Raw genomic sequence first — 19,942 nt, 5'->3', positions numbered from 1 at the left:
AAAGACAAACTTTGCTCTTGTCTACTAGATATTTTTGAGCCTTTATTCGAACACACGATTTATCACAAAACATTCTTTTGGCAAATAGACGGTAGAATCTTGTCATTTTAATGTGTGAAAACTTTCTGGTGTTATATAACAAGGAGGCAGAGTAGACATAAGAACAATTCTCACACCTTGCACCGAGGTGTGAGAATCTGGAAGTGGTGATTTGGGAAAATGAGGAGTATTTTTTCCTGAAGAGGTCTAGGAAGGCAAGAAGGGGAGACTTGTGATTCTGACAACACGGTTTTTCCTAAAACAACCTCTCTTTCCTGGGTTGGCAATTCGGCCAGATATTAAATTCTGCCAGATATTAAATCTGGAAGGGGGGGAAGGAAATAAAAAAGGAAAATGAGGGGTGCGGCGGAGGGGAATGGGTAGGTGATGGAAATCGTGGCCCTAATCCTTTATTTCCCTTCTCCTCACAGACCCAAGCAGCAGGAGAATCCCTGGGTTGCCCAGATGCTGATAACTGGAGCCGCCTCCAGGATCGCTGGTTGGTTGATGTCACGGTGACGTCACGATGCGGGTTTTTAAGGCTTGAATCCCTCAGCCCTTTCGCAGCGGAGCTGAGCGGCGGCGGAGCGGCTGGTGCTGTGCAAGTGGTCCCGAGCCCTCAACGGGACCCGGACCAGACCTGGGTTGGGAGAGCGCGGTTCCCCGCAGCGGCCCACCAAAGGTAGGGAAGGGTGCTCATGCTGTTGGGACGGAGCTGCTTCACTCCTGGGCTGAGGGACTGGAGAGTCAGCGGTAGCAGGAGGGTGGAATGGATGACTGGAGGAGCCCCGGCAAGACTTGAGGGGCTCCAAACCTTAGCAACCTCGGGGGGCGGGGGACCCCTCTAGTCCCAGGAGCAGCCCCTGATCAGAGGTGGACGGAGAACTTCTAGAGGCTGCAGCGAGAGTCCCAGCGACCCCTCCCCAAGCATCTGGTCCCTTCTCTCGCTCGAATGCACAAATCACTCATTTCTGGTTCTCATTTCTTTGAAGTTTTGTTCACTGGGTGATAGTGTGTGCACACGGGTCTTCTCCGTTCTGCCCCTCTCCACCCCCACTCCAGTGGTAATCAACCCCTTTTAAAAAAGAAAGGGCAAACTAAAATTTGGAGGGAAAGAAAACTTTAGACCAGGAAAACATATATATATATATGAAATTTCGTTTGAAGAAGGCTGTAGGCTGCAGGGAATTTAATGAGCGGGAAGGAGCTAAGGGAAGGCTGGTAACATATCTGTCTACCTGTGTATTTGTGCCACCCTGCACTCCAGTCACTACTTGTCTTTTCACTTTGCAGATAACCCAGCTCAGATCTCTTAATCTTGCTAAGAAACTTCCTGTCCAGCACTGCCCTGAGTCAGTAAGAACGAAGACACACGAGCTGCCTTAGGGGTGCCACCATCAAATCATGGGAAACCACCTTACAGAGATGGCACCGAATGCTTCTGTATTCTTGCCCCACTTCCAGGCCTTGCATGTAGTGGTCATCGGACTGGACTCGGCAGGAAAGACCTCCCTATTGTATCGGCTCAAATTCAAGGAGTTTGTTCAGAGTGTACCCACCAAGGGCTTCAACACAGAGAAGATTCGAATGCCTGTGGGAGGGTCTCGGGTCATCACTTTTCAGGTGTGGGATGTAGGGGGTCAGGAGAAACTTCGGCCACTATGGCGCTCCTACACGCGGCGAACAGATGGGATGGTGTTTGTAGTGGATGCCACTGAGGTAGAGCGGTTGGAGGAGGCTAAGATAGAACTCCACAGGATCAGCAGGGCCTCGGACAATCAAGGTGTGCCTGTGTTGGTGCTGGCCAACAAACAGGACCAGCCCGGAGCTTTGAGTGCAGCAGAAGTGGAGAAGCGATTAGCCCTCAAAGAACTGGCCACTGCCACCCTCACCCACGTCCAGGGATGCAGTGCAGTGGATGGACTGGGGCTGCAGCCTGGACTGGAGAGACTTTATGAGATGATTCTCAAACGAAAGAAAGTGTCTTGGGCTGGAACTGGGCGCAAGAGGTGGTGAAGCCAGAGACCCTCAATGACACCACCTATTGTGGGACACTGGGGACCTGTGTTCCCCCCTCTGCTCTTCCTACTTATGAAGGATTAGGAGCTCTCATCCTCCAAGAAAAACAGGAGAATTGTCAGAGAACCTTCTTGTACTTTTTGATTGCCTTCTGAGGGTTTAGGATTTTTTTTAACAACACCTTCCCCACTTAATCTCCCATTATGTGAAGTGGAGGCTAAGGGAGCTGCGGACTCAAAATTCAAATGTGACTCTACCTCATCCTTACTCCTACCTTTTTTCTTCAAGGTTTGAAAAAATCAGAATGGTTTTGTGTGGAAGAGGTGAAATTTGAAAAATGGACCCAAGGGTGAACTTGAATTCCCCCCCTCCTGACTTTAAGATTTTTAATCTATATTTCAGACCCTAAGGGTTTGTTTTCTAAGGACTTCAATTCACAATAAATAGTCTCTATTTTTTTTATGCGTGTGAATTTTCAAGAAAAACTACCCCCCCCCTCATCCTGGCCCCCTTTAAAAAAAAAGGAAAGCCATGTCTGTTCTGTATTATTGATAATAGTAACTTTTTTTTTTAAGGATTTGTCTGTATTAAGTTATTAAAATAGTGAAACTATGATCTTGGTAGACTGGTGTTTCTCTCCTACAATGGGGTCTTCTTTCTATATCTTATTCTGCTTCCTTTCTGTACACCCTTCTTCCCTTCCCTTGGCTTTAGTCATAGTTAGACCCAGTGGATTTATTCAGGGGCTGCTAGTAAATCAGTAACTTAGTATTTTATTGGTGGGGGCTGTAATATGTCACTGACCCTTCCCCTCTCTGACAACTCTCACAAGCTTCATTTTCACTCATAATCAGTGACCTTCAGGGATATTCTTTCCCTGCATCCCCAGACAGACAAATCAAATCGCACAGGTTGGCATCTCCCCTTCATTCAATTCCCCTCCCCTCCCCCTAATGTCTGCTAATCCTGTTGATTTCAGATTTCAGGCAGCAGCAGCTGGAACTAGAGAAGTTAGGGCTGACTGGGGCCAGCCTGCTTTCAGTGACTAATCTATGAATCTTTCCAGCCTGGGAACTGCTGTTTTTCCCATGTGAAGGGCAGAACCAGCTCTAGACCTCTCTGTGCCTGTGCCTGTCAAGAGTGGAGCGCGCCAGCTGCTTCACCCTTTCCTCTGCTCCCTGGCTCAAAATGAGAGGATCTTTTCTTGGGATTTTGTTGGTGGGAGAGGACACCCTACCAACCTCCTAGGAAACGCAGCTATCAGGGCTAGATAGCTCTAAAAAAAGATATTAAGGGTTTGGACTGAATTGCATCTATGTATATGAAAATTTCCCTTGAAAAGTACCCACCTCATTGATCATTCCCTCTGCTTGGTTCCTGAAGTCTTGCAACTGGGTCAGATTCAATCCAACTGGTAGATTAAGTTAAATCTTTTTGAGAGGTAAGGACAAGTAGGTAAACAATCAGCCTAAGGGATCATCCCTTGCTGCCTCCCCTCCCTCCTTATAACACTTAATCCTCAGGGACAAATTGATTAAGGAGACATATCATGAGGGGATGGGGCAGCAGGGAAGGGTGGGGTGTGGGCTAAAAGTCTGATTCTTGAAGTGGACTCTCCACCCCCTAAGCTAGAGGACTGGCAAGTACTGGCTTTATTTTCCTGCTGTTTAGGCACACTTCAGATTTTGACCCCTGGCACCCTGCAGCTGGCAGGGGGAGGAGCACTGAACCGAATAATTGCGTCAGCCTGCTAGAGCTGCTGGGCAGGTTCTTGGAATGGGAACACCTTCCCCTTCCCTTTTCCCCCCTCCCCCCATGTACTCAAGTACACCTGTGACTCATTATCAGGACATGAGCTGGTTGGATCCAGGGCACAGGGTTTGCACCTGCCTGCCCCAGAACATTTGTGGACATGTCTCAGGTTAGGGTGATCTGATCAGAGATCCTGTGCCCTTTACCTTCACCCCTTGTGTTTCCTTTTGTCTAATCAGAGAGTCATCCTGTATATCTGTGTAACCAAGAAAAAAGGAAAGGGAGTTCAATAAAATTAAGCAATATATCAGCTTAATCTGACACGCTACAGTGAGTGTTCTCTACCCACATTCCTCCTGTTTCTGCAAAGAAAGGAAAGGGGCATTTTCTCTTTTCATTTATTTATTTTTTAGGTTTGTGGGGTTTTTTTTTTTTTTGGCAAGGCAATGGGGTTAAGTGGCTTGCTCAAGGCCACACAGCCAGGTAATTATTGTCTGAGGTTGGATTTGAACTCAGGTACTCCTGACTCTAGGGCCAGTGCTCTATCCAAGGGGCATTTTCTTATCTCTTCTAGAGCCAACCTTGGCCATCAGAATTATTATTCAGTGTTCAGTTTTTTTTTATTACATTTCCATTATTGTATTATGCAAATGTTTTCTTTGTCCTGAATTTCATTTTGCATCAGTTACTGTAAGTCATGCTTCTCTGAATTCCTTATATAGTCATTATTCCTTGTGGCTCAGATATAATGCATTATATTCATGTATTCTATTTTGTTTAGACATTCTTCAATAGTTGGAATAGTTTCTGTAGAATACTAGACCCTTCCTTTTATGCTCCTTAGTTCCTGAGCAAAAAGGTCCTTCTATACAAGTCTATTCAGGTTAGTAGGAGTGAGGGTGAGAGTTGCAAAATTCTAGTCATTCAAACTAGAGGCATATTGAGTAAAAGTCACATTTGTAAGTGTAGAGGGGGTAACTGATTATTGCTTTGCCTTAAATTCTTGTTACTCAAGGGCTGAATATGGTGGCTCCTCCCCCTCCCTGGGGGAGAGGAGGAGATACCTCTGGTGGCATGGTGAACAGAGTACCCAGATCTGGAATCAGAAAGCACTGTCTTCCTGAATTCAAATCAGTCTCAGACACTATCTAGATATGACCCTGGGTAAATCACCTTGTTTGCCTCAGTTTCCTTATCTGTAAAATGAAATGGAGAAGGAAGAGGCAAACCACTTCAGTGACTATGCCAAGAAACTCTTAAATAGGGTCACAAAGTGTCAGACACAACAAAAATGAATGAACAATGTCTCTGAGATTGGGTCAGGTTGTCCTTCACTCCTCCCTTACCTTTTGAGTCTTTCACTAGTAATACTATATGGGATCATAGCTTGAGTTGGAGGAGTTTTAATGTGAAATGATCTCAGGAAACTGAGACCCAGGTGAAAGACTTCTCCAAGGTCACACTGGTAATAAATGTCACCAAAGCTAGATTTGAACCCAGATTCTTGGATTCTAAATCCAGGATTCTCCATCTTCCAAGATGCCACCCACAATATGAAACCATGGCACGTAAGAGTCTGGACTAAGTTTGAGATCATGTGCAGAAACATAATGAAATGGAAAACCCAATGAACTAGAAATCTTGAAAAGATCTGGTTTCTTGTTCAGATTTCTGTAATATGGTTTTTGTTTTGCTTTGTTTTGTTTTCTTTTGTTTTCTGGAGGGTTGTTTTTCTAAAGGCCTTCCAGTTTTGTCATCCTGTAATACCAAGACAAGTTTTTCCCATTTTAATTTCCCATTTCCCTCCCCTCCCCAAATACAAGCCACAGGTTTACATTTCTATAACACTCTCAGAGGGCTGCCCTAATTAAGGAAGGGGAAGGGGATTAACATTTCCAAAGTGTCTACTAAATGGCACTGCTCTAATCTTATTTCATTTTGTCCTCACAACCAACTCTTCAAAGTTGGCAATGTTGTTATTCTCATTTCACAGCTACAAAACTGAGGCAAACATCAGTTAAGTGATTTATCTAGGGTCACATAACTAGTTAAGTGGAGGGGAGTTGATGGAGGTGGAGAAGGAGAGGAGAGATGGACAGAGTGCATTTTGAAATGTGTTTGCAGAGAACTGGAAGACCTGGGGCAAGCTAGACTATAAACTGAAGGTCAGCTTGTTGTTCTTCAGTCATTCAATAGTGTCTGATGCTTTGTGATCCCATGGACCATATTAGCCATATTTTTGATGGGTTTTTTTTTTGGGGGGGGTTGTTATTCTTGTTCTTTTTGGCAAAGAAACTGGAGTAGTTTTGCCATTTCCTTCTCCAGTGGATTAAAGCAAATGAGGGTCAAGTGACTTGCCAGGGTTGCACAGCTAGGAATGTCTGAGATTGGATTTGAGCTCAGGTCTTCCTGACTACAGATCCAGTGATTTATCTACTGTGCCACCTACTAGCCCTTGAGGGAAGGTATTGTGTTATATTTTTATCCTTCCACTAACATTCAGCACAATAGACAATCTATACAAATTTGTGGGATTAATCAAGCATGGATATCCAAACTTTCAGGAGCTAGATCCTCTGCTTAGTTTTCACCACATTTTGCCCTGAGCAAAAATCCAAATAGCTGCCTCCCTCTTTTTCCTGGTTTCACAATCTTAAACCTTAATTGCCCAGCATCTATCAAATCTCCTTCCCTTCAACTTCCTCAGTCTCTGCAGAGAGTTTTTGGTAGGTCAAGAAACTTGCATAGGATTTTTCCCCCCATGGAGAGAAAGAACAAAAATGTCCTGAGTCCTTGGACCCTATGTGTAGGGTGCTGGGGTCATCCTTGGTTGCAGAGTTAATGACAAACAAAGAGTAAAAAGTGTGATATAGTGGAAAGATTGCCAGATTTGCAATAAGGAGAACAGGGATCAAGTCCCAGCTCTGGCACTTCACTTAAATATTTGCAGAAATCCATTCACCTGGGCTCAAATCCCAATCATGATTGGCAGGTCAATCTATTTCTCTGAGCCTTTTCTTATCTGTAAAATGGGAGCAATAAATTTTTTGACAAAGTAAAGTATTTTTAATCTATTGCACACTTTCAAATACTCCTCAAAGACTGATGACTTTGCACATACTCAAGTCATGACTAGCTATGGTCAGATGCACATATCACACTAGAAAAGGAATAAAGTGCAATTATTAAATTTTCCAATCTACAGCATGAAGATTAGAATGGCATACCACTGAAATTATAAATTACTGTTCTTTGCTAAATCATTGAATAATATCTGTTTATACTTTTTTGAGGTTTAATTTTTTTAATTTTAGAAAGGCTTTTTTAATTTGAGTTTTGCAATTTTCCCCCAATCTTGTTTCCCTCCCCCACCCCCACAGGAGGCAGCTTGTTAGTCTTTACATCATTCCCATAGTATGTATTGATCCAAGTTGAATATGATGAGAGAGAAATCATATCCTTAAGGAAGAAACATATAGTATGAGATATAGCAGAATTACATAATAAGACAACATTTTTTAAAAATTAAAGCTAATAGTAGGGGCAGCTAGGTGGAGCAGTGGATATAGCACGGCCCTGGAGTCAGGAGTACCTGGGTTCAAATTCGGTCTCAGACACTTAATTACCTAGCTGTGTGGCCTTGGGTAAGCCACTTAACCCCATTTGCCTTGCAAAAACTTAAAAAAAAAAGTTAATACTATTTGGTCTTTGTTCAAACTCCACAATTCTTTCTCTGGATACAGATGGCATTCTCCATTGCAGATATCCCAAATTTGTGCCTGATTGTTGTCCTGTTGGTATGAGCAAGTCCATTAAAGTTGATCATCACTCCCATGCTGCTGTTAGGGTATACAATGTTCTTCTGGTTCTGGAGCAATAATATTTGTGTAACCTATACCTCACACACACATCCACACACACAAATACACACCACAGTCATGAATCTCAATGTCCAGGAATTCAGGTCCCTAATCCTGATTGCCTTGGGGAAGGAAAAATAATGCAGGTTTTCCTCTTAAGTCCAGGAACCATGTGCCTCATTATATGTTTTAGAAGTCATAGAAACTTCATCAAATGTAGCACTATCCACACCCAGTCTCTGCCCTGAGACTGGGAATAGATTATGCAGAATATATGAAACTGAGCATGCCCCTGACCAGGCAAGGGATAGGAGGACCAGGGAGGAAACTTGACATTCCTAACCCAACCCTTGCTTCCACACCTCCCTTGGCTGATTAAATTAAGGGCAAGCCTTCCTTTTCCCTTCCTCCTCCTTTCTTTTATCTTCTCCCTGGGGCTTCTCTCTGAGATGTGCACTTATCACTCTAGCTTGGCCAAGAGGGGCCCTGCCCAGAGAGGGCCTCACATCTGGTGGAAATCTGTTCCTTCCAAATGTCCCAGGCTTCACCCTATTGGATTCCAAGGGGCTATGCTACACTAAGAGCAGAATGGGATAACATTAATGAAGATGATGATGAAATTAAATTATTCCCCTCAAAATTCAATCCACAGCCCATGAGGGAAGTGGAGTTTTTAATATGGTCACAATAACTAGAACTCAACAAAGACACAAATTGACGTAAATAAGAAACAGAAAATTCAAGCACTATTATAAAGGGAGGTGATTGAAACTCTAGATTCTCTGCAGAACTGGAAAGCAGCAGGGATGGGTAAAAGCCATAATTATTGGCTCAAATGCTTCACAATGTTGCATGAATTACTAACAATGCCTTTTACTAGCTTTCTCTCAGAGGCATGAGTCTATCTTTAAGATTTTTTTATTTTTTTATGATGAACTTGACAAATGTCAACAAATATGAACATTACAAGGAACAGGTACCCAGGATTGCGTAACATTGTGAATGTTACAAAAAACTTTTTTTAAAGTATGTTTTAAATCTAACTCGATAGTTCAAATACTACCTTGCTTATCTGTGTCTGCTTGCAAACTTCCATCAGCTTTCTTCTGTATATTTTTTAAATATTCTATTTCTTTCTTTTTATTTATTTGTCTCTCCCCTTCTTTGTTTTTTCTCATTGTGTTTCTTTTTTCTTCCCTCAGTAACTCTCATCTTCCTTTCTTCTCCTCCCTTTCTCCTTTCTCTCTTTTTTCCTCCCACCTCCTCTTCATCTGCCTCTTCTTCTCCTTCCTTCTTCCTTCCTTTCCTTTCCTTCCTTCCTTCCTTCCTTCCTTCCTTCCTTCTTCCCTCTCTTTCTTTACCCTAGCTAAGCACAATACATATATACATTGACTTTATTTGAATACATATATCACATCTTGCACTTGTGTTTCTCACCACCTTCGACTAAATGATTGAAATCATATATCATTATGAGTCTTCTGGAGATGTGCTTGATCATTTCATTGATCATAATTTTTTTTGTTTGTTTTTTGCAAGGCAATGGGGTTAAGTGGCTTGTCCAAGGCCACACAGCTAGGTAATTATTAAGTGTCTGAGGCCGAATCTGAACTCAGGTCCTCCTGACACCAGGGTCGGTGTTCTATCCACTATGCCACCTAGCTACCCCTTGATCATAATTCTTAAGTCTTTGTTTTCCTTTTCAGTGTTGTACACATTTTTTCCCTAGTTCACTCTGTATCAGTTCATAAAAAGTCCTCTCAGGTTTCTCTGAATATCCCTTTTGTGATTTCTTAGCAGCAATAATATTCTGTTATACTTTTTTTTGGGGGGGGGACCACTTCTCAATTGATATATAGTCTATTTATGGTTCTTCGCTACAACAAAAAGTCCTAGGGGGCTGCCAGGTGGTGCAGAGGATAGAGCACCAACCCTGGAGTCAGGAGGACCTGAGTTCAAATTTGGCCTCAGACACTTAATAATTACCTAGCTGTGTGGCCTTGGGCAAGCCACTTAATCCCATTGCCTTGCAAAAACCTAAAAAAAAATCCTACATAAAATATTTTTATGCATAGGAATTTCCCCTCCTCTTTTTTGGATCTTTTTGAGGTTATATGCCTTATATTCATAGTACTTGGTCAAAAGAATGGCATAATTTAGTGATCTTTTAGGTGTATCTCCATTTTTTTTTTTTTTAGAATGAGTGGCTCACAGAGTGCTATCTGTGGGGTGGGGGTGGGGGAGGGAAGCAAGATTGGGGGAAAATTGTAAAACTCAAATAATATCTTTAATAAAAATAAATTTTAAAAAAATGAGTGGCTCAATTCAGTGTTTTATTAACAGTTCATTAGTTTGCCTTTCTCAAAACTTACCAGTGGTGTGATCCTGGTCACTTAACCCTGCTTGCCTTTCATCATCTGTAAAATGAACTGAAAAAGGAAATGGCAAATCTTTGTCAAAAAAACAAAACAAAACAACAAATGGGGTCATGAAGAGTCAGACACAATGGAAACTGACTGAACAACAACAAATAGCAAAAGCTTACCTGTCCTCTTATAATCCTCTAATAACTGTCATCTTTTTTTTTTTAATCATAGTTGCTACTCTGATAGGAGAAAGGTGAAACCTCAGAGTTGTTTTGATTTGCATTTTTCTTAGTGAATATTCTTAGTTATTTGGAGTGTTTGAATCATATGGTTGTTGATATTTGTTTCTCTTCTTTTGAAAACTGTCTGATCATATATACTTTTGACCATTTATCTATTGGGAATAGTTCCTGTTCATATATCTTTGAATTTTTTCCCTATGTATCTTGGATAACAAATCTTTGTCAAAAAAATTTGCTGCAAAGATATTTTTCCTAAAAAACTGTTTCTAATTCTAACGATTTTTTTTTTGTGCAGCAAAACCTTTCTAATTTTGTCATTAAAATTGTTCATTTTATATCCGATAATCTCTTTTATTATTTGTCTGATCACTTTGGGACCATCATAGCCTCTTATTTCATGAGGCCAGGGACACTAGTAAGTGGAGGAAGGGAGAGACGTCTCACCATGTGAGGACAAGCTTCACTGTTAAGCCCCATCAAGGGCAAAGAATGTGTTTTGAGTCTTGGAGAGCCCAGAATGTTGGGCTGTGGTCCAGGAAGGGGAAACCAGGGCAGATGGGAGAGGGTGGAAGGATAATTGAGAAGGAAAGTCGAGCAGACACACTCTACATGGACTGGGTAGCAACCTAAACAGAATTCTCCCGGGACGTCACGACACAGCAGTAGCAGAGGTGGTTCCTAAAATAAATTCCTGGGCTAGATGCTCTGGAAGGTGGGTGGGAAGCGGGTGTTCCAATAGAGGGTTGGTGTCAGGGAGAGAGAGGTATCCTAGGATTCTGGGCAGTGATTGCTGACTGTCACTGGGGGGGATCATAGGAAGAGAAAATATATGTTTATATAAAAAAGATTGTTTGTATAAAAGGCAGTTACCTTCCTCCTCTTTTTGTACTTTTGATTCCATCCCCTTTGGTTTCCTCTTTTGCCCACACAATTGTTCCCCTCATTCCCCTTCAATCTCTCCCTATCTACTCACTCCAAATATGCTGAAGTCTCATCCATCCTTTAAAAACCCTACAAACCCCTCCCTTGACCCTAACATCCTCTTTCCAACCTAATCAGATTTTTTTTCCCCTCCACCCACAATTTGGTCCAGCCCAACTGGCTATCCTGTTATTCCTCACCCATGCTATTGACTGTCTTGTCTCCATTTATGTGCTTTGATCCATTCTAAGTTAGACACTTAGGAAGAAACTTGTTAACCCAAATGTCCACAATAGCTTCTGGGGCTTCTCTCTAGTTCAAAAGGACTCTTGTATATGGCTCAAATAGGAGATTCCTGAGTCATCTCTTGTCCTGTAGTCCAGAGGTCCCTGGGACTGGAAAAACTGCCTTGGTGTTAAGCTAGTTTTCTTGACATGGGAATACAACCTCAACCTGGCTCTGTGAAAAATTCTTTGCCAAGGTGAAACATAGAAAGGGTGAACATGGAAGCTTGGACCGCTTTCCTAGAAACTTCAGAATAGAAGATATCTCTCTCTGCTCCCAACCTTGCCCCCAAATAGACTGATTGGATGAATTGAGATTTGAGTTCTCTCTTGTTTTCTGTCAGGTCCTTTTCTTAGAATTATCAAGGGAAAAAATGAAGAAACAGTAACAATGCTTATCTCCACTTTCTTCCTTTTACATTCATTTTAACCCTCTGCAATCTGGTTTCCAACTTTCCATTCTTCAACTGAAATTCTTTCTCCAAAATTACCAATGATCTCTTAATTGCCAAATCTATCTCAGTCCTATTGCTTGTTGACCTCTCTGTAACCTTTGAACTGCTAAAACTCTGTTCTTGATATTTTTTCTCTAGGGTTTTGTGATTCTGTTCTGTCCTGGTTCTCCTATCTGATAACTTCTCACAGTCTTTTTCTGAGTCTTCATCCAAGCTACACTCCTTATAACAGTGTATATTCCCTGACAATTTGTCCTGAGTCTCTTCTGATCTTTACACTATTTTATTGGTTGATTTCATCACCTTCCATTGGATTCAAACATCTTTATTTGGATGATTCTCAGATTTAATTGTTATGTCCTCGAATCTCCAACTTCGTATCTACTCTGACATTGCTATCAGTATGGTGCAGATCCTCCTCACCTCAAACCAGGACTGTTGCAATAGCCTACTGGCTATATGACAATAGTCTTCCTGATTCAAGTCTTCTACTCCAGTCAATCTTCCCCTCAACTGTTAAACTAGAAGACAGGTCTGACCATGGTATTTACTATATTCAATCTCATCTCCAATGGCTACCTATTGCCTCCAGGATCAAATATAAAATCCTCTGTTTGACTTTTTAAAATACTTAACAATCTAGACCTTCCTAGATTTCTGATTTTCATATATCTTATTGCTTTGTTCTTACTCTGGGATCTTCCTTGCTGTTCTTCCAAACAAAAGATTCCATCTTCCAACTCTGGACATTCTCTTTTATCTCCTATCTGGAATTCTCTCCCTCCTCATCTCTCTCTACCTTTTGGTTTTCTTTGGTTCCTTCATGTTCCAGCAAAAATCCTACCTTTTCTTAACTTTTCCTTAACCCTAGTATCTTTTCATTGAGATGAATCCCAATTTACCTTGTCTATATTTTTCTTGAACACTATCATTTCCATATGGTCTCCTCCATGATACCATGTGCTCCTTGTGAGCAGGGGCTGACTTTTGCCTTTATGTCTCCAGAGCTTAGCACAGTGGCACTGAATAACTATTTGTTGATTTGATATGATTTGAAACTACCTTTCCTTTACTAGACCTTAGCACAATGAACACATGACAATATTTAAGCTTCCAGATAGCAAAAATGGGCAGAACTTGTAAACTTAGGTATATGAAATTATATAGAATGTAAAACTCCTTTTTGCTCTCTTTATCCCTAATGAATAACAAAATGGCTGACATAAAGTACCAAGAATTTAATATTTGTTAACTTAAATTCAAAAATGAAAAGTCTTCAGTTTCCAATGAGATTTTGGCTTCTCCTCTGGCTAAGGACTGGTTTCAACATTCTCCCTATTCCCATCTCCTCCACCTGACACGTGCATGCTAAAGAACTCATCAGACCAAGAGTAAGTCAGACTCATGTCTATATTTATTTTTATGAAACCAGAGTTGCTGCCTCTGGAGAGAAGAGGGAGGTGACAACTGGTTACAGGTGTGGGTGTCCATCCATCTCTTCTTCTGGGAGGTGACACCGCAACTACACCTCCACAGGTTTCATCTGAGCTCCACCCCAGCACATGTTCTGGGCCACCATGCAAGAGTAGTTGACAAGCCCTTGATTGACAAGAAGATCAATTGCCTACTGGACCCAAGGTGGAAGAAACTAGATTTAAGATACAACATTAGGAATTGGGGTTAAGCCACAGGGAGAACCTCCCAGACTGAGACCTAAGAATTGAATGAATGAGACAGGTCAGGGACTCAGAACCTATATAAGATCAGAAGATAATTCCTTATAGGCTGAGGCTACATTAAACCTGCAGACAGGCAAGGCAGGATAACTAGTGTAGAGGATATAGATTGAAAAATAGGATGCTTCCTGACAGTTCACCATCTACCTCATAGCTGAATTATGGAGAGAAGCAGCAGTAACCCATATTAGACTGGGACTAAGGCTGTAATTCTTGTAATTTGTTGATGAATGCAATTTGCAGCTGGCTTCTCTCCCTGCCACAAGCCTCAGTTATCAGAGGCATCTGGGGTGGGAGGAGCAATCAGGATGCTATTTCCAAGCCCCTTCTCCTGGTTCTTCTCTGAGTAACCCCCACTCATCTCCCAAGCCTGAAGAGGTTTCTTAAGCAAATTATTTCACCACCATGAAATGTAATTATAGAGTGGTAGTGTTGAGATGGAGGGGGGGGGTGGGGCTGAAAGGATGCAGGTTAGCCTGGGATGTTGTGGATTTAAACTCATCCATACTTAGTGTCTGTTTATTTTAGTTGCCTATAAAAATCATTTGGGAGGAAAAGCCCTTTTTTTCCCCACAAGGAAGGTGTGGCTCAGAATGATAGAAAAAGGAGAGAAGAGGGCATAAGAGAAGGGAAGGAAAAAGGAAGGGAAGTTGAAGGAACAAACATTTATTGTTTACTAAATGCTAAGTAGGGCAGCTAGGTGATGAAGTGGATCTAGTCTCACGTCTAGATCAGAAAGACTCATCTTCCTGAGTTCTGACTTCAGACACTTACAAACTAGTCACTTAAGCCTTTTTCTCTCTGTTTCCTCATCCATAAAATGAGTTGTTGAAGAAAACGGCCAACCATTCCTGTATTTCTGCCAAGAAAACCCCTCACAGGGTCATGCAGAATCAGATATAACTGAAAATGACTGAATTACAACATACTAAGTTCTTTACAAATATATATGTCATTTGAGAGAGGTTGGGGAAAGAGAGAATACTTCACCCTAAAAGGTTGCTTTACACTCTTCTAAAAGACTATGCTGTCCATTCTCAACATGGAAGCTAAAAGAATTTTTAAAAAAAGAAAGAAGGAAGGAAGATGGGATCAAATACTAGCTCTGGTATCCACTTTCTATTGTGACCATGACAATTCCACCTTTCTGGGTCTCTACTGTATAATAAAGGGAGTCAGCCTGGATGGTCTAGCCTAGCTCTTTAGCTCCAACTTCAGTGTGTGATCTGAGGTCTAATAGAATGCTAAAGATGGAAGAAACCTTAGAGACCATCAGAGAAGGGAAATGAGATAGAAAGAGAGACAGGATCTTGACCTAAATCATATAGAAATCTTGTGGCAGAACCAGGAATAGACAGACATCTTCCCCCGCCCCCCCAACATACACATACACCCTAGTCTGGGGATTTTCAGTACACTGATCTTTCCTCCTTACCATGATGCTTTTGTACATCAGCCTCTAGAATCTCAACGGTTATCTTTCCAGTCCTTTGGGTCTATCAAAACTTAGAATCTAAGCTCCTTGAGGGTAGGCATTGTTAAATGTCTTTTTTCCTTTTCAATGAACACATCTGATACACAACCAAGTGCTAACTGTTGATTGATTACCTCATTGTTTTGCTGACACTGGATTCCCCAGAATCTCCATCATATCCGTTTTCAGATATAGGAACAAGACCAAATAAGTACTGCTATTACATTATTTTCTCTTTGTGATTACTCATATCATTGCTCCCTACTGGTATTGGAAAAAAAATTTTTTAAATTGAGATTTTTATGAAAATGCTTCATATGGGCAGCCTATGAGAAAGACAGCTTGAGCGTGGAACAACCTAAAAATACCAGACAGGGGAGAGTGTAGGAGTGAAGGAGAGAGAGGGAGCAGCCAGTGCCAATATGATTAGAACAGGATGAAGAGAAATTCATTCGATTCATTCACGCATGCAATATGCATTTCACAGGTGACCTTAGAGATAGAACCCTAAGCCTGGAGTCAGGAAGACCTAAATTGTGATTCAGACTTTGATACTAGCTGGTCAAGTAGATTAAAGTGCCTGACTCAGTTTCTTCAACTGTAAAATGAGAACCATAACAGCATTTATCTCTCAGAGTTGTTGTGAGGATCAAATGAGATGTTATTTATAATATACTTAACACATTCCCTTTCCCCCTCCTAATTAACCCTATGACATCAGTATCATAAGAGTTATTATCCCAACTGAGGCAGCTAAGTGGCAAAATAAATATAGCACTGGGCCAGGAGTCAGGGAGACCTTGATTCAAATCCAGTCTTAGATACTTACCAGCTATTTGACCCTTGGCAAATAAGTTAACCTCTGTCTGCCTCAGTTTCCTTAATTGTAAAGTGTCTTTGTCTTTGTGTGTGTGTGTGTGTGTGTGTGTGTGTGTGTGCACACGCGCGCATGTGTGTGTAGTGTATAGGGGGCCATTCTTCCAGAATTGCTGTGAGGATTCAATGAAATAATTTGAAAGTACAAATAGGATGCCTAACAAATGTATGTTGCTTTTCCTTTTATTTTCTGTGTTAGGCACTGTGTTAGCTGCTAAGTCTGCAAAGACAAAAATTAAATGGTGTCTGTCTTCAAATTTATATTCTACTGGGGAAGCATTCATAGAACTCTGAATATAAACTATTTAAAAAAATTTCTGAGAGAAAGGTATTAGCACATGGGTAGAGCTCAAAATAGCCTTCTGTATATAACAGGGGCAGGGAGCCCCCAGCTCCCCAGTTATATGGGTCTGGCATTGCCAAGGCAATCACAGGATTTGAAATTCAATAAATCTTGGTGCTTTTTAGGGGTGAATTAATCAAATATTTGACCAAATATAGCCCTGGAATGATGTTATAAATATCCAAATGGCCCTTGGAAGAAAAAAGGTTTCCTACCCATAGTATAGAGTGACAGATTGATCTCTGAATGAAAATAGGAATACTGAAAAGTGGAGATGGGAAGGGGTACATTTCAGGTTAAGAAAAAAAAGAGAGAGAAAATTTGTGTAAACCTAGTGAGATGAAGAGGAGAATGTTGCCTTTGTGATAAAGATTGTCCCTATTAGCATGGGGTGATGTCTCTAGATAGAGATGTAGCCATTGCTAGCCTCTTCTCCCCCAACACTTCTACAAGGAATCCTTCTACAGAGGAATAGGCAGTGAAAACCATCACTTTGCTGTCCTCAGAGAGACAGAATACCAGGTTAGAATTATAGTTATCTGTTCCCTTAAAATGTGTTAGCCTAAGAATTTTGATTTTCAGGTTTGAACTAACTTTGTATTTCTCTTTCATTACTAGGAAAGGAGGATCCCAAGTTTTATATCCAAGACTTGACTCCTTTTCCCACCAAATAGTAATTCTATAGTGAAGACATATAGCACTTAACCAAGAAACCCATTTATCCAAGTCTATAGCAAACAGAAATCAGAGAAAGTATAAAGAAGAGAATATCTATCAGATAACAAAGCATGGATGAACTCTCCCAATTATCTCAACTTAGAAAGAGTCCTAGAGTTCCCCAAAGTCTCTAGTGTAGCAAGCTGGGACATGATGGAGACTGCTGACTCCTCTCACCTTGGTTTCTTGAGATTGGCATCTTCCATCTTCTCTCTCTCTCAAAGCCTGGAGGCCAGAAGCTAATGAAGCAACTGCAGAGCAAGAGAGGTGAAAACTTAGGACATTGATCTCCACCAATAAAGTAGAGCTGAGAAGCTTGGGAACTGGAGTTACATGTATGAGGAATAGCAAGAAGGAACATCAAGTTCATAAGAGTAAGTATAGAAAAAAGTTGGAGCCAAATTATGAAGAACTTTAAAGGTCAAATAGAAGCATTTTTATTTTATTTTACTCTAAAGGCAAGAAGAAGCCATTGTAGTTTCTAGAGCAGGTGAATGACCTGCTAAAACATGCTAAAATCCATATTTTAAGACCAGATATTTGGCAGCTGTGTGGAGAATGGATTGGAGGGAGAAGGAATTAGATGATAAAAGGGACTGTTACAACACTGTCCAGGCAAGACAGTGTGAGTACCTGAATTAGGGTAGGGAATATGAGAATAGAGAGAAAGGGGTAGATTCAAGATATATTATGGAAGTAGAGTCAATAAGATTTGGCATATGGTTGAATGTGAGAGGTGAGGAAGAGAGAAGAATTGAAATTGACTCTCAGGTTGTAAACCTGAGCAAGAATGGTGGTTCCCTCCACAGAAACAGGGTGGTTGGAAAGGGGGGGTGAATTTGGGGGAAAGACAGTAGGTAATATTTTTGGACACTTCAAGTTTGCTATGCCTATGGGACAACCAAATGGAAATGGACAATATACAGTTGATTATGTAGAAATGGTTCTCAGGGGATAAAGGTTGGTTATTTATTTCCATTTGTCATCTGCATAGAGCTGATAGTTGAACTCAAGGGAATTAATCAGATCAATAATGAGATCATTAAGATGGAAAGTTTTCACAGGAAAAAGAAGATACAGGGCAAATCCTGATCTTACTGTAAGAGGGGATTAAAGGTAGATGTGAACAAACATTTCTCAGGATCCACGGACCACAGATCAGGAGAACCCAGGAGCAAAGAGAACATGATCCAGGGAAATGAGTGGGAGACAACGTGAGTCAGATGACTTTCATTTGACTTCTGGTTCTTTTTTTAAATTTCCTATGTGACCTTGGATTGGTCACTTCTCTACCTTAGGCCTCAGTCCCTCTATAAAATGAGGAGATTGTACTAAATGATCTTTAATATTCTTTGCAACTCTAAATTCTATGAGTCATCTCTTCCCTTTGAAATAAAGAGAGACAATGGTGATCAAGCTTGGAAATAAGGGAGGGGAAGGAAACAAATGACCTCTTGCTTTGATCTTACCATCAGCCCAGCAGGGAAGGTAAGTTTGACAGAGGCCCTAAAAATCAATAAACTTTCTTCTCCCAGATCTTTGAACTAGCCTTGTGGTCACACCCTCCCTGAGCCTAGGCAGGGTCTAGACCCTGCCCAACCTGCTTCCTCTGGAGGATGTCAGCTGGCATTGAGAAGTCCTCCTCCCTTCCTCTCTGACTCTGCCTTTGCTCAGCACTGTTTCTCCTTTTTGAGCATTTAGAGCTGTGATTTCAGGAACTTTAGTGGATGGCAGTGGCTTGGTGGAGAGCAAATAAATAGGTCATGGCTAATGGAAGTGATATGAGGCTGGATCATGGAATCAGGGATGGATCCAGAGTTGGAAGGCATCTTGGAGACCACCTAGTCTAACCCCCTCCCTTTATGGATGAGGAAATGAAGATGAAGTGACTTGCCCAGTGGTCACATAAGAAGTGGTCTAGGGGAGGGTAAGTGGCATTGCAGTGGCTAGGTGGTGCAGTGGATAGAGCACTGGCCCTGGAGTCAGGAGGACTTGAGTTCAAATTTGACCTCAGACACTTAATAATTACCTAGCTATGTGGCCTTGAACAAGCCACTTAACCCCATTGCCTTGCAAAAAAAACCTTAAAAAAAAAAAGGAAAGAAATGGTTTAGGCAGAACCTATATCTTCCAAACTCTAAGTCCAGTGAGTTTATAGGGAGTAACAATAATAATAACTAACATTTATATAGTGCTTTAAGATTTATAAAGTGATTTACACATATTATTTCCTTTGATCCTCTCAGTAATCAAACAAGGTAGGTATTATTTTTATCCTCATTTTACAGATGAGGAAACAGAGGCTGAGCATGATTAATTTACTCAAGGTCACAGAACTAGGAAGTGAATAAGGCTGAATTTGAACTCAAGTCTTCCTGACTCCATGACAGTGCTCTATCAACTATTTGACTTAGAGGGGGAAGAAATAAATAATTTTGGAGATGCCTTACAGAGGTGTGGTTTCTCATATTTTGAGAAATAAGAGACTCATTGTTTTCATCTTTTTTTGCTGAATAGATTTGAGCCTGTCTTTAAGAGAAAATAAAGACCTACAACTGGGTGAGAAGACTTTTGCCAGAGGCATCAGGGCCCATTCCTACATCAGGCCAGTGGACAGTGCCTAGAATTCAGATCACCAAAGCACCATTAGCCTTGGTCCTTTGGACAACTTCCTTTCCTGACCACTGAACACAAGCACGGGGCATTCTTCTCAGGTCTGTGTTCAATTTTAACTCGTCATATAACAATGAGCTAAGTGTTGATCTAACAAGAATTTATTGAAGAACTTCCTGGGTGAGGCCCTGGGAAAACAGAGAGACCTTGCCCTCTAGAAGACTATAGTCTACTGGGAAATGCAA

The 19,942-nt window shown here is 41.3% G+C and overlaps 1 protein-coding gene across 1 annotated transcript; it reads left to right on the top strand.

Annotated features, from left to right (window-relative positions):
• Positions 1-499: 499 nt before the first annotated feature.
• ARL4D (ARF like GTPase 4D) lies at positions 500-2,672 on the top strand. The gene is made up of 2 exons (XM_074220543.1): positions 500-721; positions 1,333-2,672. Exon 2 carries the CDS (start codon positions 1,444-1,446, stop codon positions 2,053-2,055), a length of 612 nt encoding a protein of 203 aa, XP_074076644.1. The 5' UTR covers positions 500-721; positions 1,333-1,443; the 3' UTR covers positions 2,056-2,672.
• The last annotated feature ends 17,270 nt before the right edge of the window (positions 2,673-19,942 follow it).

This window comes from Macrotis lagotis, chromosome 2 (assembly GCF_037893015.1).
Source record: "Macrotis lagotis isolate mMagLag1 chromosome 2, bilby.v1.9.chrom.fasta, whole genome shotgun sequence".
In the NCBI taxonomy this organism is placed as follows: domain Eukaryota; kingdom Metazoa; phylum Chordata; class Mammalia; order Peramelemorphia; family Peramelidae; genus Macrotis; species Macrotis lagotis.
Note: the sequence above shows the minus strand (reverse complement) of the source record. Positions and strands in the feature narration are given on the sequence as shown.